This window comes from Ochotona curzoniae, unplaced genomic scaffold (assembly GCF_017591425.1).
Source record: "Ochotona curzoniae isolate NIBS_2020 unplaced genomic scaffold, NIBS_Ocur_1.0 contig_2688, whole genome shotgun sequence".
NCBI classification, from domain to species: domain Eukaryota; kingdom Metazoa; phylum Chordata; class Mammalia; order Lagomorpha; family Ochotonidae; genus Ochotona; species Ochotona curzoniae.
This window is the reverse complement of record NW_024465553.1, coordinates 26,177,888-26,195,098: the sequence shown is the minus strand read 5'-3', so window position 1 is coordinate 26,195,098 and position 17,211 is coordinate 26,177,888. Positions and strand designations below refer to the sequence as shown.

At 48.4% G+C, this 17,211-nt stretch overlaps 1 protein-coding gene across 1 annotated transcript in view; it reads left to right on the top strand.

The window, feature by feature from the left end:
• The window catches only part of PRKCH (protein kinase C eta), a 220,856-nt gene extending 204,117 nt beyond the window's left edge, over positions 1 to 16,739 (top strand). Inside the window, exons 13-14 of the mRNA XM_040975480.1 lie at positions 13,484 to 13,627; positions 15,522 to 16,739. Of these exons, the coding sequence (XP_040831414.1) occupies positions 13,484 to 13,627; positions 15,522 to 15,668 (291 nt within the window). The 3' untranslated portion in view covers positions 15,669 to 16,739. The remainder of the gene's footprint in view (positions 1 to 13,483; positions 13,628 to 15,521) is intronic.
• Positions 16,740 to 17,211: the final 472 nt, after the last annotated feature.

The following is a 17,211-nucleotide window of genomic DNA, read 5'->3' as shown; positions in this document are numbered from 1 at the left end:
AATAACACAGTGGCATCAGAAACTGACCAGCTTTGAAAGGCAACCAGAATCTACATTCTGTTCATTCTTGTCAGATGCCTGGCCTGGGAATACCAAGGGGAAAAGACGTGACCTTCCAATGTTACTCGCAGTCTAGGAGGACAGAGAGTGGGCACAGGGCCACGAAACACAAACTTTGGAGAGTTTCTTCTCTGGGGGTCAGGACAAGGAAGGGAACCTAAGGTCAACACTAAAGGAAATGACACTTATACTGAAAGTTAAAGTGCCACCCAGGGTTCTGCAGCGTAAAGAACAGGGAGGCAAGAATTCTAGGAAGAGGAGGAAATGACTTGTCAAAATCTCTGAGGTAGGAAGTAGCAGTTCTAAGAATTACTGTTTCGGATTCTGCACCACTGAAATGTCGGGCTCAGAGAAAAACAAATTTGAGTGAGCTCTGATGAACTAGGGAGACACCAAGGCGCTGGTATGATAGTCCTTCCTGACCTGGGGTTCTGCTTTTCCCAAGATTTCTTTATGTACAGTCATCCATGATGCAAAAATATTAATTGGAAAACCCCAGTGCTAATTCAGAATCTTTCAATAATATTTATTATATTGTATTATTGTAGTTGTTCTGTTATTATTGGCTGTTAATTTCATACCATGTCTAATTTGCAAACTAATCTCTATCATAGGTGTGCATGGTAGGAAAAAGCATAGTAGCATGTAAGGTTTCGTAGTATCTAGTTTCAGGCAGTCATGGGTAGATTTGTAGGTCTAGATATACAAAGGACCCTCCAAAAAACTCATAGAAAATATCCATTATGAAGAATGTGCATAGATTTCAACTGGTTTTGTACCAAAATAAATGTATCTCTTAGTTCCATTTTACTGCAAAATTTTTTAAGAGGCAGAGAAAGTGACAGAATTTGCTGTTTAGCCCTAAAACTGTTTAAACCCCTAAAACTGAAAATCCCTGAACTTGCTGTTTAGCCCACAACAGCCAGGGCTGGGGCAGGGCTGAAACTGAGAGATAGGAACTCAATCCAGATCTTCTATCTTTCTCTGTTTTTAAAGATTTATTTGTTTGGGAAGCGAGTGGGGAGAGAGAAATAGATCTTCCATCTGCTGGTTTATAACCTACAGAGCTGGGTCAGTCTGAAGCCAGGAGCCTCACTGGGATCTCCCACATGGGTGCATTAGCAGGGAGTTGGATTAGACGTTGGAATGACTTGAACTTGAACCTGTGTTCACAGAGGATGCCGGTGCTGCAGACAACAGCGTTCAGGCCCAGCCCAAATCCCGGTCTTCTATATGGCTGGAGGATCTTAAATCTGTCATTGTTATCTCCCAGTGTACACATTAGTATACACATTAGTGTAAAGCTGGAATCAGGAGCCCAGCTGGGTCTACAATTGAGGCACCCCAACATGAGACTTGATGTTTTAAATGACGTCTTAACCATTAGGCTAAATGTCCACCTTGTACTTTTTAAAGTTCTCTCATGGAGGTTAAAAACCTCAGAGCTCATCCTCTGGATTTGAGAGGAGAGTGATGACATTGTCAGGCCTTCTTCTGAAAGTCAATGGTTGATGGGACCTGCTCCTTCTCATACCTGCTGGGACTCAGCTTGCAGCTTCACTTCCTTGCACTGGCCCTTCGCGTCGTCACCTTCACCACTCCCCACTCCACCTCACCACCCCTGCTCTGTGCACGTAACAGTTCTTTGGTGTGTGACTGTCTGAAAACTTCATGTGAACATGATGGGGGACAAAGGGCACACTTGTGAGAGCACTTCTCATGGGGCACAGAGTAGGCAGCTGAAGGGATGGATGGATCACACACAAAGTCTTTAGCTTAGAATTTGTATCTAGGGGGAAGAAACAAGCAGTTCCAAATCAGTGATCCAAAGTCAACCCTGTCTGCCCCAAGCAGGATGCATGGAAGAGACTTTTTTCTTGCTTTTGTTGTGTTTCTCATCTTTGCTTTAAATGTATCAGTTAAATATTCATATGAGAGGACTTTTTAGGTAAGTTCATTTAGAAAAAATGCTGAAATCCATACATTTGAGGAGGCTTTCAAAAAGTTCTTATATCAAGAGAAAACTGCATGGATTTCAGAATTTTTACACCTTGTCTTTTAATTCTGAATTCTGGTGGGGTTTTTTTTGGTTTTTTGGTTTTTTTTCCTGGAGTTACTCATTTTCTTGAAAGGCAGATAGAGATGGGTCTTCCTTCCATTTGGTCACTCTCCAAATGCCTGCATGAGCTGGGGTTGGGCCAGCCTGAAGTCAGGAGCTTGGCACTCCAGCTAAGTCTCCTGTGAAGGTACAGGGACCCAGTGATTTGGGCAGCATTCCCCCTGTTTCCCCAGGCGTATTAGCAGGCGGTTGGATGCGAAGCAGAGCAGCCAGGACAAGAACTGGCTTCCATATGGGATGGCAGCGCTGCAGGCAGCTGCTTAACTCGCGCCACAATGCCAGCCCTTTCTCTTTTCCCTCATTATTTCCTTGTTCTTATTTTCCGTGACACATTTTTGTGGGTCTAGAGATTTCTCCCTCCCTCCTCATTCCCTCCCATATTGTCACAGTAGTATAGACCTCTCGGAACAGTTACAAGTTTGACATTCTGCTATTTAAGTTCATTATGGCATTTTAGGTATAGGCAGAAGTAGAAAATCTGGTAACGTACTGTCGGTATGTTTAACGGTTCCATTTGGGAGTTCTCCATTTTGTGCGGAGTAGGGAGAGACACGGCAATGTGTATTCACTTGCCAGTATGCTAGTCTGCATTAGAGATTCATCTGCAAGTACACGTGTTTGTGTTTATTTACCTTTTGTATCTGTCTGTTTTATATATTGTGTGAAGTCTGTTTTATATCAGAGAGAACATATGCTATTTATCCTTTTGGGATTGGCCTATTTCACTGAGTATGATGGTCTCCAGTTGGACCCACTTTTTTGCAAATGGAAGGATTTAATTTTTTTTTATGGACACCCCCTTCTAGTTCATTTTTCATGAGTTTTTTGAATGAACCTTTGTATGCAGGCTCCAAATAAAGAATGAGCCCACTGTCTGTTGTCACAGAATGGATTACTAAACCTGCAATACCCTCAGATGTTAACAAAAAATACACAGGGATGCGCACTTGTGTAAAAAATAGATTCAGACATTCCAGAGTGCTGACCTTAAATATTTTAATGGCTTTTTTGCATGGCTTTGGAATAAATATTACGTGTTTTCTGTCATTGCTATGCTATCAGGTTTCTTAAGCTATCACTAAATGATCCCCAAAGGCTGATATTTTTGTCTCAAAAGCAGGCTTGTGTTTGTTTAGGGCTTTGGAGGTGGGGCTGGGTTTTGCCTTTGTCCAGTTCCAGAAAAATGGGGGGATCGTCAGTGACTGAAGAACTGGGACCTAGTGCCCGAGTCAGAGGTCAGGGCTTTGCTGAATCATCACGTGGCTCAGTGCTGACTCAGAGGATGTCAGCACCCTGTCTGGATTCACACAGGTGGCGAGGTTAGCCAAGTGCAGGAAGCAGTGTGGGGCGTTCTTCTAAGACCTCTGTCAGTTCTGGAAGCATCACAGACTTGGCTGCAGAGAGAGAGAGAGCACAGTGTGCCTTTGTCCCTGAACCTTACAGAAGTTCTTGTGTGTGCAGGCGTATGGGCCCATCTGTCATCAGACCTAGCAGGTTTCGCCATCCTGGCGTTGTGGGCCACATTCCTGCTCAGCTCGATGCACAAAGGAGGCCACACTCTTAGCCCTGCACCTGTCCTCAGGCAGTCAGTTCAAGGGACTTTGGCTGCTAGTCACTCTTCTCCCACCATGGTAAAGGATGGTTGCTCAAGGGATCAAGCCAGAAGGTGACTGGCAAGCCAGGAGGAAATAAGAAAGAGAAGAAGAGAATAGGACCAGAGCAGCACACATGGGCCCACTTCAAAACATAGAGTTGGCTTTGCTAACATGGTTAAGGGGGACTCTAAAGAAGGGTATCAGAAGTCTTTGCCAGGACTGACCCCAGGCTCCTAGTGGAGTGAATATGTTTCAGAAATGAACATTTGCTCACAGATCATGGCTGACATTGGCAGACAATGGAAAACCATGGACCTTCCCAGAGACTTCACATTTGGTGTATTTTTAAAATCATGCGGTTTTATTAGAATGATCTTCCTCAACATCTTTCCCCTCATTAGATTCCAAATTTCCCAAGGATGAAGAGCATGATATTTTATGTATAGGAAGCAGTGCAAAGAGATTTTGTTTTTACATATTTATTTATGTATTCATATGAAAGAGCTACAGAGACAGAAAAAGAGAGGCAGATGAGGTCTTGCATTTGCTGGGTCACTCCCCAAATGGCCACAACAGCCAGCGCTTGACCAATCCAAAGCCAGGGTCCTAGAATGCCATCTGGATCTCCCACATGGGTGGCAGGAACCCAAGTACTTGCGCCATCTTCCATTGATTTTTCTAGGCCATTAACCAGGATTTGGATCAGAGGCAAGGTATTCAGGACACAAAGCAGTACCCATATGGGATGCCAGTGTTGCAGGTAGCAGCTTTATTTGCTGTATTGTAATGCCAGCCCTGGTTTTTCTGTTTTCAATGCAGTACTCCTAACACACACCTCTTTTCATCTCCATCTGCACTAGGAGCATAGAGAAATTAAAAGTTTTGTAAAATGAGCATGAGGACATACTCTGTGTGAAGGTTTGCTCACCTACATCTGTGTCACAAGAGCTCTCTGCTTCAAGTCAGAAAACTTCTTGTGAGCTGATGTCATATACTTTGTTTTTGCTTTTCATTTTATGCTGGGCAACTATCAAAGATGGATCATTTTTAGCAGGTGATTATGCTCCAAATATGTGGTTTCTATTTTTTTTAAAACTTTCACAACTTATTTGAAAGGTAGAAATATAGAGATTCTGGTTCACTCCACAAATGTCCACGCTGCCCGGAGCTGATCTGAACTATAGCCTGGATCCCAGAATCCAACCCAGGTCTCCCCCATGGGTGGCAGGAACCTAGTCCCCTGAGCTATTACTGCTGCTGCCCAGGTCTGCATTAGCAGGGAGCTGGAGGCACAGACCAGGTCCGGGAGTCAACCCAAGCACTCCGATGTGGGATGCAGGCATCTACACCACTAGGCTAACACCCACCCAGCACTTGACCACTTACTTTGGACCTCAAAGATAACATGTATCCATGATAAAGAAGGAAAGTGGTCAGGGTTGAAAATAAAGGACATCGTGTCATAAGCCCTTGGAGAATCCTTCCTTAGCCACTTCAACTCTTCTCAGTAGCTACAGAAGTTTGTGGGAAAATAGAAATAAAAGGATTTTAGTTTGGCGTAAAAAAAAATTCAAAATCCGTGCAAAAATGTGAGGTCTTCAAAAAGTTGATGGGAAAAAATGAGTTTTCTTTAAAAAGTATGCAGTGATTTCAAAATTGTGCGTTTGATTCCATTTGGTGTGAGTTTTCTGCAGTTCTTTCCTAGCTTGTGCAACTGGGGTCCAGAGCTGCCTCTTACTTTACCACTTGGATGTTACTGGGGAGCAATGAAATTCACCCCTCTGTTAAAGCAGCTGAAGGCCGGTTTGCCGGGAATAAAACCAAATCAACTAATAGCATTGGCCTTAGCATAGTGCATGACCTTGAACTTCCATCCCTGAAACTTGCCTCTGACCTTCCCCTGCTTTGAACCAACATCATGTCATGACCTAAAGGAAGCTTCTAAGATGACCTGGGATCCAGCCAATGTAGTAAATCTTATAAGACATAGGGAAGGTTGATTATTGGAAACATTTTCAAGGAATTGAGTAGTTTCTGAAAGGGTTGCTGGATTCCTATCACAGACAGGATGGAAGACACAGCCCAATGGCCCGCTGCTGATTTTGGTTTTATTCATGCTATACTCCTGAAGGACTAGGAGCAACACGGGGCATTTATTCAGGAGATTTCCTAAGGAGGAAATGAAGTAGAGTATGTGTCTAAGATCTCCCTGAATGATCTGATACAGATTCGTTAAGCCTGCCAGGGCTAACCTAACACTGGCAACCCACTTACCCACACGTCCACTCCAACAACTTTTTTCTATTATTATTATTATTTTGAAAGGCAAATTCACTTCAGACCCAAGGGATCTGTGGCCTCTGTGATGGAGGAAGTTACAGCCTTGAGCATATCTTGAGCATATCAGCCCAACGCTCCCAGAATGTGAGTGATAAATCCACAGAGGAAGAAAGCATCAGTGGCAAACTGCTGAGGTTGGCACAGACTGTGGACATTCATCTCTCCTCCCATCTAATTTCAGACAAGTCCGTCAGGTTTTGCTGGAAATTCTTCCAATGAAACAATCCTGGGCCTCCCATTATTGGATGGCATTGAATTCTGTTTTTAAGAAATGTTCTTCATTTGTGTGTGAGACGGAATCAGACAGTGTTCCAATCCCTGATTCACTGTCCACAAGAGAGCCCAAGCTAGGAAGCCAGAAATCAGCTGGTGTCTCCCATGTGGATGGTAGGGCGTCCGTCACTTGAGCCATCACTGCCGCCTCTCAGGGTATGCATTAGCAGGAAGCTGGAACCGGGAATTGAAGCCAGATGTTCCCATGTGGGTTATAGGCATCCTGGTTGGACACAGTTTTCATGAACTTCTGGAAGGTCCTTGATGAGCAGGGTTGGCACTAAAATGAACAACTGTATTCATTTCATTTCCATGAGCTTTCTCAGTACCCTTGACGAGTCTCAGTTGCTTAGAAAGCTCTAACTTTAGCCAAAACAGCTTTATTCTTGCCTTTACCTTCGCTATCATCATCAGCCATTCCAGCCACTCCTGCCCATCCTGTGCTGATGCCCAGCAGGGTGGTCTCTGTGATGAGCGTGCTGATGGCCTGTCACCGCCCACCCTGCTCACTTCCATCCAGGCTGAATCTGAGCAGGCCAGAGCAGCTCCCCTGGTCTGGCCCAACCACTGTTTGACAGCAGCACCCAGCTGTACCAAGGAAGATTCAGTCCCCCGCCAAAAAAAACTTCCCCGTGTACACCTTGCCCGCAGACCAGCTTCAGCTGAAGTATGGCTGTGTGGCCCCACCTTTGTCCCTAGAATAATGCCTCAGCAGTGCCAGCCCCCAGCCCTGCTGTGTCTCTTTTGCTCTGCTGCGTGGTCCACTCGTTCACCTGCCCAGCCCTGCCCTGCCTCTGCAGCTGCCCTGATCCCAGAGGCCTGTTGTCCCCAGGTGTATGCATCCTGCAACCAGTACAAAGGACTGTGAAAGAACAGGGACTGGTAAGTTCTCCTCACTGGGTCAGACTCTCCTGACGCTGGTGACACGCTTGCACACAGGCTGCTCTGAGTCAGCCCCTAGGGACAGCTCAGTTTTGCATTGGAGGGGGTTTGGCAGCCGTGGCTGTGAACCTCGCTCTGTTCTGTGCCCTATGCTCTATCCCTGCCCTCCTCCCCGAGACTTGGCTTAGAATCATAAATGCCCTCTTACCGTTTGGTAGCTCTCCCTGGAATATTGATGGCATTGGGAATGTCCTGTGGCCTGGTTTTCTCCCCTCCCGGCTCACCAGTGCCAGCCACTAATTCGCTCTGCCCTTTGTTTAATGTCTGAAATTGAATGAAAGGACAAGGTTATTTTCTTTGTCCAACAGCCAAATCCAACTATTAGGTGGGAAATTCAGTGTTCTTTGGCTCCTGGAAGAAAATCCTATTAGTCTAATTGCTCTCTTTATACAACTAGTTCTCATTCTGTGAAATCAGATTCTGGAAAAGGAAGCGCTACTGTCACCCGTTGCTGACGTTTTGATGAGTTTCAGAGTGTGTTTTGATTCTGTTGTCTCGAGATTCATACTGACACAGGGTCAGCTTAGACTCTGCCATCAGGAATGTGTGACAGCTCCAAACCAAAGCTGCTTCAGGTAGCACAGGCTTTGGGACATGATCAGTCCTGTCCCCAATGCCAGAGCAATACCAGGTCACTCCCTCTTACTCATCTCTACACACAGCAGCCCTCGTCTCTCTTCACACACATCTAATTGCACATGAAAACCTGAGTGTTCTATGTATGCTTGCTTTAAGACTTCCTTAGAGAAGATTCGCTGTCAGAAATTCTGTTTTGCCAAGACCATGCCTGCCACCAACCCCCCACCAACACTTTAGAACCTGGGCTAGGAAGCCCCTCTTACTGTGTTTCTTGGCTGCCATGAAGAGTAGCCAGGAGGCCAGCTGGCCTTCAGGGTCAAGTCCAACCCCAGGGTTTAGTCTCTCAGAGGCCTTCAATCCCAACTTCTGCCTTTAGAAAGGACAGGACGGACCTCCGAGTGGTTTATTAGGATCCTCACAGATGTCCCTGTTTCTGGAAGACTTGCATCTTTCCTATGTACTTTGCATTGGTGATTACATCCTGGCATGATGAAGTACAGGAAAATCTCTGGTGTGGCTGAGAAATGAGAGGTCCATTGACGTTGAGACATTTGCCTCCAAGGTCACAGAGCTGCTCCAGGCTAGAACTGGCCTACAAACACCGGTGATTGAACTGCAGGACTTGACATTAACCTCCCTGTCTTCAATATCAGAGGTCTTCCTAGCTCCTTCATGTGAGGGCACTTCCAAAAATTCACGGACAGTGGAATTGAAAAGATGTGTGTATTGCGGTGTCAAAAAAATTTGAAATCCACACATTTTCAAAAAGTTGACTGAAAAATGAGTGGAATGAAAAAACTCCATGTGGATTCGCAAATGATTTTCACCCAATATACACACCTTTTAGTTCCATTTTGCCATGAACTTTTTGAAGCGCCCTCCCCAACCCCCACCCCGCAAAGCTCCTCTCCTGGTTTGCATAAGCCCAGCTCCCTCCCACACGTTTCCCCCAAGGAGGTGGCAGGCAGGGGAGAGCGAAGACTGGTTTCTGCCTGCTGTGGGCACACCTTCTCTGCAGGCTGCTGTGAAGTTGCCAGAGCCCAAGGCTGGCTGACTCTGAGTCCCATGGTAGCCCCCACTCCCTGTGAGGGCCCCCCATCCAGGGCAGGTTGTGCAGGGGAGTCCCTCTCCTCGCCCTCCGCTGACATTCCACATGGACTCAGATTTTCCACCCAGCCGCTCTTACTGCTCTTACTCTCCGGCAGCTTGCAAGGCGCTTTCATCAGCCCTGGAAAAACTCCTGCTTCCTTTAGCAAGTGTGCCAGAATCTTCCCTGCACTCACATGGTTTTCCTTCCTGGCTGGCATGGCCATGTGGCCCTCAGTCAGGAAGAGGGTCATTTGAGGTGACTACGTTTGAAGTGGAACCTCAGGTCTAGACCGAAGGGATTGCTCGACACAGAGTTCTTGTGAGCTTGTTTGGCTTTTGGGTTCCCTTAGGGACAACAGCAAATAGAAGGCGTTTTCTGCAAAGGGGTTGTTATGTCATTATGGTTCACAGCAGCGGGATGGGTTTTAGGAAGCGGCCGGTGTCATGCCTAGAGTAGCAAGCAGGACCTCTAGCCTCTAACTGTTCCATTGTGGACCATTGCAGATTTCATACCTGGGATCAGTGGCTTTGGAGGGGGTGTCACAGTGGGGCTGCAAACCTCCTTCACCCTTTCCATGTCACAAGCTCCCCGTCACCCCTCCCCCTTCTGGAACTGGCTCCTGTTCTGGTTTGTTTCACCAGGGAGGCCATGGGAATGAGAAGCAACCCAGTGGACCTCTGCTACTGCCCCAACTAACTGGCCCTTGTCTCAGGGGAGGTGTGCAGGCCCAGTGTTCCAGAAAAGTCCATTTTCTGAAAGAAACTGCAAAAATCTGACTGCTGTGTGATATAACACTTCCTAGGTTTTGAGTGCTTGAAACATAACTGCAGTTATTTTAAAACATATTCTAGGGACCAATCAAAATGTGTCTGAGACATGGGGCTTGCCCCAGGTCTGCACTGTCTCCCTCCCCACAGCCTCCTCTGCCCTCCCTCTGCCACCCAAAGTGTTCCTGAGACTTAGGGGTCTGGACGTGTACCCCAGAGTGATGCCACAAATCCCCCCCGCCATGTGGATGCCTATGTCCTTCAGCTGCAAAACAGGGTTCCCAGGCTCAGCAGGTGGGAAGGCCTTGCTTAACCAAATACCAACAGATTCTCCAACAGTTGGTAGGTTTACTCGGGAGTGGGCATTGCAGTAGAATCTTCGTACTATAGTAGATGCTGTACCTGTTCAGGAGGGTTGAGGCTGAGGAAGCTTTAAAGGCAGAATGGGCACCCAGTGCTTGGGTACAGGGGTCACTAGTCAGGGTGACATCAGCCCTAGCTTGAGCAACAAAAGCACTTCTCACCTAAGGTTGTGGTTCTGGCAAATCATTTTTTTTTTTATTGGGTAGACATGGGCATCTTAAAATGTTTGTGGGGGGATGGGGCCAACACAATGGCTCAACTGGTTAATATTCTGTCTGCAAGTATCCCATATTGGCTCCAGTTGAATAAATCTTTTTAAAAATATATTGAACTACAGGGATCAGTGTTACAGTGCGTTGGGCTAAGCTGCCACCTGCAATGCCTGCATCCCATATGAGCACCTGTTCAAGTCTCAGCTGCTCCACTTCCCACCCAGCTCCCTGCTGATGGCCTGGGAAAGCAATGGAGGATAACCCAAGTGCTTGGCTCCCTGCACCCATGTGGGAGACCGAGATAAAGCACCTTATTCCTGGCTTTGGTGTGGCCCAGCCACACGGGAGTAAACCAGTGAATGGTAGCTCTTTTCTGTCTTTACTTCTGTCTCCATAGCTCTGCCTTTCAAATAAACAAATCCTCTAAAAAAAATTTACCAGACTACAAAGAATAATTTGCTGCTCTGTTCCCTTTCCTGTTACTCAACACCACTGCTTCATCAGACAGCCAGGAGGAGCCTTGTGATCTTAAACTCAACTGTTCACACCAACTTCAGGCAATTGGTGGTCTCTGTCCATTCTTTCCCCCATAATTCTCTGGGACTTGCTCCCAACCTTCCCTTCCTGTTAACTAGAAACCCTCCTAGAGTCTGACATCCTTGAGCTGTCTCAGCTATTCCCTCAGCCACATACCTGTTCAAACCACCTATCCTAACCTTCCTGAGTTCATCTGACAGTGGCCGGGGTCATTTCCTGTTTATAGGGCAGCTCTGGTAAGGGGTATCCTACTGCCCCCCTTCTCCTCCTACAAATACGTGTTTTAAGGTATTTGAGTGAATGTAGTAGCATCATTTTTTTTTTTTTTAAAAAAAAAGAGTTTCCATCCACTGTTTCACTCCACAAATGCCTGCAAGAGTTCTTGAGTGGGGCCAAGGTCTGGAAGCCAGAAACTCAACCCAGGTCTCCATTGTGGGTGACAGGAGCTCAATGCCTGGAGCTCCCACTGCTGCCTGCCTGGGCGTGTGTTAGCTGGAAGGTGGAGTTAGGAGCTAGCTGGTGTCCCAGCCAAGCATCTTAACCACCAGGCCAAATGCCTGTCTCACAAAGTTACTGAAGTCCCCAGGCTGAATTATTTCCCATCCGTCTTCTGCAGTAAAAGTTGGGCTTTGCTCCTGTGGGCCTTTGAAATGAGCCTCCAAACCAGCACACCTGTGCCTTCAATGTCTTCTCCCTGGGACTAGAAGCCATTAAGCTGGTCAGTGTCTTTGCTTCCTATGAGCTGCCCTTTGAAGTTGGGGGCATTGGATGAGGCAGATCCTGTCGGGTGGACTGTTCACCATTCACTGCTCATCACTTCCTGCTGTCCTGGAGCTGTGAATTCTGGCCACCTGGCAGGGCGGGGATAGCCACCTGCACCACCTTTGCATCTCTTGTGCCATCAAAAAGGCTTGCTTTTGATTAATTCTGTAAATCTGGCTTCTCAAGGGTTTCTGTAAACATGGGATTACTTTGGTGTAATTCACAGATCAGACTTGAAGAAGTGTGCTTGGGGCCTGTCATATGTTCTCCATACAACAGTTATGTAAGTTACAGATAACTTACTGCTTACAGATAACTTTCAGTGAGCCAAAATGAAACTTTGTTACCCTAGACAATTTTCCTTGGAAATGGGCAATTCAGTTTGCCTGGGTGTTTGGGAAATAGAGAACCATGTTTTGATCATGAAAAGTGAATTAGCCCATCCCCATCCCTCGGCAAGATGTACTCAAAACACTTGGGCATTTTGTGAAGGCACTTGTAGCCCAAAACATCTCTTACGAGCTCAACACCAGTTTCCCAATCAAATAAACACAGTTGCTCAAGTCTGTGGCAATGCTTGTCGTTTTTGGTCTGCGCAGAAACCAAGTCTTAGTCATTGAATTTATTTCAAAATGGGGACGGCACTGGTGTTGTGGCATGGCGAGGTTAAGCCACCACCTGCAATGCCGTATGGGTCTTGGTGATTCTGCCTCTGCTCCAGTCCCCTGCGAATGCACCTGGAAAAGTTCCTGCCCTCTGTCCAGCCAAGCCCCAGCTGTTACTGCCATTTGGAGAGTGAACAAACCAGCAGGGGTAGATCTCTCTCCTTCTCACCCCCACAATCGCCAAAATGCTGTCTATCAGATAAATCTGTAAACAACAAAAGCAGAACAAAATGGGGGAGAGATGGATAACAGCCATCAAAACACACATCTCCGTAGCACAGTGCTTGAGTCCAAGTCCCAGGTCCACTTCCAACTCCAGCTTCCTGCTAATGGATAGCCTGGTGGGCAGCAGGCAATGGCACAAGCGAGGAGGTCCCTGCCACCCACATGGGAGATCCCGAATCCTACTTTCCTCCTGACCCAGCCCCGGCCATTGCAGGCATTTGTGAAGCGAACCAGTAATGAGCTCTTTGTCTTTGTTCCTGCCTCTCAAATTAATGAATTATCAATTTTTGAATGAGCGGGAGCATCGTTAGAAAGCTGCCTGTAAAATTCTTGTTAACCTTTGCTGCAGAAAAAAAAAGTCTCAGAGCCCCAAACCCAAGCTTTTCCACCCTTACTACTGCTGTACACAGGTCTTTGCAAACAATGGCTCTCTCTTGTTTTCAGTCTGGTCTTGCTAGGGAGCAGGAATGTTGGCCAGCTGGTCAGGTGGTCAGGTCCCTGGGAAAAACGGCACAGCTGTCCCCCCAAAGCAGCCCATTCATGAGGTGCTGGCTGGCCACAGCTGCAGCACGCCTGGGGAAAGGTGCACTCTGTCATCAGTTGGTGCTTTTCCTGCAACAGGAAAGAAACGACGTGGTGTTTCCAGAGAAGTGAGCCCTTGAGCTTTCTGCTTGGGGCCGTAGCTGCCATGGGAGTGGGCAAGGCCGTAAATCCACATCACAGCTGCGCCTGTGAGACGTGATTCATGTCGGCTGGGCTGCTCGAGATGGAAAATCCAGCTCGTGAAGTAGGGGCAGCCAGCAGGCTTGCCACAAGCCTGTGTGCCAGGGCCCAAGCCTGTGTGCCACCCGCCCACCTGCCCGCCCGCCTGCCAGCCTGCCAACCCAGGCCATCTCTACGGCAGATGAATGAGTGGATTAACCCTCTCCCTCTCCCCCTCTGTGTCTCCCTCAGTTCATGACCAAGAACCCCACCATGCGCCTGGGCAGCCTGACCCAGGGAGGAGAGCACGCCATCCTGAGACACCCTTTCTTTAAGGAGATCGACTGGGCCCAGCTGAACCACCGCCAGCTCGAGCCGCCCTTCAGACCCAGAATCGTAAGTGTGAGAGGTTGTTGTGGATCTCCTCTCTATCCCTTGGGCTGAGCACAGATGCACAGACACCAGGGAACCTCCCCCGGAAGCGGGGCTGGTCCTTGCCGCCGACGTGTCTGCACAGGTGTACCTCACAAGGTCCTCCCCTCTCTCCTGCCCTGGGTCCTTCCCCGCTTATTGAAAGAAAATCTCCCAGAATCTAAGAGGACTGGAACTTTCCAGATCTCCCCAGAAGAGGCTGGCTGAATGGAAAGTCAGTGCTCCCTGGTCAGGGTGCCTGTGGGCTCCCCTAGCTCCCAGGAACACAGAGAGAGAGTGGGACATGGCTGGAGAGCGTGGGCTCTGTCACAGCCACCGCAGCTCTCATCCCAGCACAGCACAGGCCAAGTCCCACAGGCCCGAGAAGTCCTGAGAGCAGCCAGGGCCCCTGTCCAGACTGCTCAGCAGCATGACATGGCAGCCCCTGGGCAGCCCACCATGGCCCCAGATCTAAGCTCCTGCTCCCCATCGGTCAAGATTGTAGAGGAGCCAGACCAGCCAGAAAGTTAGAGGGGTTGAAAGGGTTGCCCTGAAAGCAAAGAGGGAGAAAGATACTGAGCCAGAGAAGAGATGTTGGACTGAGGGAGATGGTGATTTGGACATTGTTTGAGGAAGATATAAAATAGGGGGCCAGTGCAGTCACTTAACTAGCTAATCCTCCACATCCAAGTGCTGGAATCTGATCTCGGCGTTGGTTCATATTCTGGCTGCTCCACTTCTCGCCCAATTCCCTGCTTATGTCCTGGAAAAGCCACAGAGGATGGCCCAAAGCTTTGGAACCCTGAACCTGTGTGGGAGATTTGGAGGAGGCTCCTGGCTCCTGGCTTCGGATAGGCTCATCTCCGACCATGAAAGCCATTTGCGGAGTGAACCAGCAGATACAAGATCTTTCTGCCTCTCCTTTTCTTTGTAAATCTTGCCTTTGCAATGAAAATAACTAAACGTTTTTTTAAGGATTGTATTTTTTAGAAAGTTGTAAAATATACAGCTTTTGAAAAAAGAGTGGGCTTACTTGGTAAGAGCCCCTTAAGCTTTGGACCCCAGTGCGTGGGGTTAAGATGCTCGTGTCCCACAGCAGAGTGCCTGGGTTCCATTCCTGGCTCCGTCTCCAACTCCAGGGTCCTGCTACTATGGACCTGGGGAGGCAGCAGGAGCAGCAGCCCCATGGGAGATCCGGCTCAGGGTCTGGACTCCTGGCTCTGCCCTCAGCCCTGCCCAGCTGTTGCAGACTTTCAGAGCGTGCATCACAGGATAGGAGCGCTGAATGCCTGTGTCCCGAAGCCACCTCTCCACTGCCTTATTACTTAGTTTTTAAGAGTCGTTTCCTTCTGTGGACCTCCCCTGCCGGCTCCTCTGGGGTTGGGCCCTGGGGAAAGCCTCGTGATCAGAGGTGGATCCTACAGCCCTGACTGTGTAGCTGACCCAGGAGAGCTTGGTACAGCTGAGTGCTGAGGAACATAACAGGAGAGTACCCCTTAGGCTCAACATCCAAAGAGATGAGAGCAGCTCTGCACGTATGGAATTGGGTGCCAACAAGGAGATGGAAAGGAGGGGCGCAGGACCCTTCTCACCCCTTTGTTGACAAACATGAGCCTGTGTGTATCGGCTGGTGCGCATGGCCGGATGAATGCCTTGTGTAGGAAGGCCGACCTGCCCAGCGACACTTCCATGGGCTTGGCGACTCGTAGTTGCTGTCAGAGGACTGAAGGCTATAGACTCGCCCCGAGGCTCTGCTGACTCCCAGCGTGCATGGCTGCAAGGGGCTGCTACTGAGCCAGCTGTCAGCCGGCTGCTGCAAGGGACCGAGTCCCGTGCGGACAGGGACCCCACACTGACTCTTGTTTCTTGTCTGTCACAGAAATCCCGAGAAGATGTCAGTAACTTCGACCCTGACTTCATCAAGGAAGAGCCGGTTCTAACGCCCATGGATGAGGCGCACCTGCCTATGATCAACCAGGATGAGTTCAGAAACTTTTCCTACATGTCTCCAGAGCTGCAGCCCTAGCTCCACGGAGAGTGAGAGCCCGCTGGGAGGGAGCTTCAGCAGCATCGGCCTTAGAAGCAGCCACCTCGCCGTCCGTACGTCCGTCCATCCAGGAGCAAGTGGAGGACTCTAGCACACAGAGCTTCAAGAGCCACTCGTTCAAGTGCAGACGGAGCCAGGGTGCTATCATGATGAGATCTGTGACAGTGGACACTGCTCAGCCTAGGCGGTTCGGTGCCTCTTCAGGGCTTGGGGAGTTAACAGGTGGCAGAGAGAGAGAGAGATCCACTGGATCCTGGGCATTCTCTGCCCATCAGGCTTTTGACTTCAGAGAGACAAATCAAGATTTTCATGGATCACTCTGTGTTCTTCTAGCCAAGACCCTACCTGCTGTCTTCAAGTTTCTCCATGCTTGTCAAGATTTCCAAGGCCTGTCTGAGGCTGTGCATGGTTTCCAAATAGAATGGTCTCCTCTGAAGCATCAAAAGACGGGATTCCTAAAACCCACAACTTAACACCCACTCCTGGGCTCCAAGGTGACTGCTATGACATTACTCTCAGACCCCAACTCCCAGTGCGTTGTTTGATATTTATTGAGTGTCCAACAAACAGGTGCCACAGACCACCATCACGTGAACCATGGTTTGGCATTTGTGCAGCTTTCTTTCGCTCAGCATTCCATGAATTTACCTGGATGGCGTTCGTATTCTGTGTAATACCCTGTCCTCTCTGTCCCCTGCCCCCTCCCCACATCACTCAGTTTTCACAGAAGGATCACTGCCACGGTGGCGCTCTCCATAGGTGAGCTTGTGGGTTTGCGCCTCCTGTTTACCTGGGGTGTCTGACCAGGTTCCAAGTACTTGGAACTCAGCGGTGAAGAACTGCACACCCCTCACGTCCATGGCCAGACTGGCAACTCACATGTTAGCTGTTTATTTAAGTTATGTTTTAAGAGACAGAAACATTTGATATACATTGTAATAATTAGAAACAGGTCTTGTAAACTGTGGGCCTGCATCAAAGGCAGACCTTATAATACGTGCAGTTGGAAAATTTTATCTGGCTGAAAATAAATACATTTTGTAACAAAAAGAAATTGTTGGTCTAGCAAGCTTTGTCCCTCCACCCCCAACGATGAGGAGGAATTTCTCTTGCAGAGGAAACCTTTGAGCACAAAGGATGGAACCCTTGGCCCAAAAGCAGGTACCTGAGGGGTTGACATCTGCTTCCTGCGTGTGTCCTCAACTTGGAAGTGGCACTCTCTCCTGGCCGCTGCTTCTCTTCTGAATCAGGATCGTGACCGCTAGGCTGCTGGAGCGAGCAGACTAACCCGCCACGTGTCATGGTGAGACAGAGTATTTATTTCTCCTTCCCAGAGTGCAAGTTCAATGGCCTCCTGTGTTTATAACTTGGCCATCTGGAAAGTATAACTGGTGAAGTGGTCAGAGCTGGGGAAGGGGAAGAGAGGAGGTGTGTGTTGCCCCATGTCCTCTCCTGGGAGTGTTGTGTGGCTTCCCCGTGCCCCAAGTGGGGTGCCCCATTAAGTAGACACCGAGCAGCATCT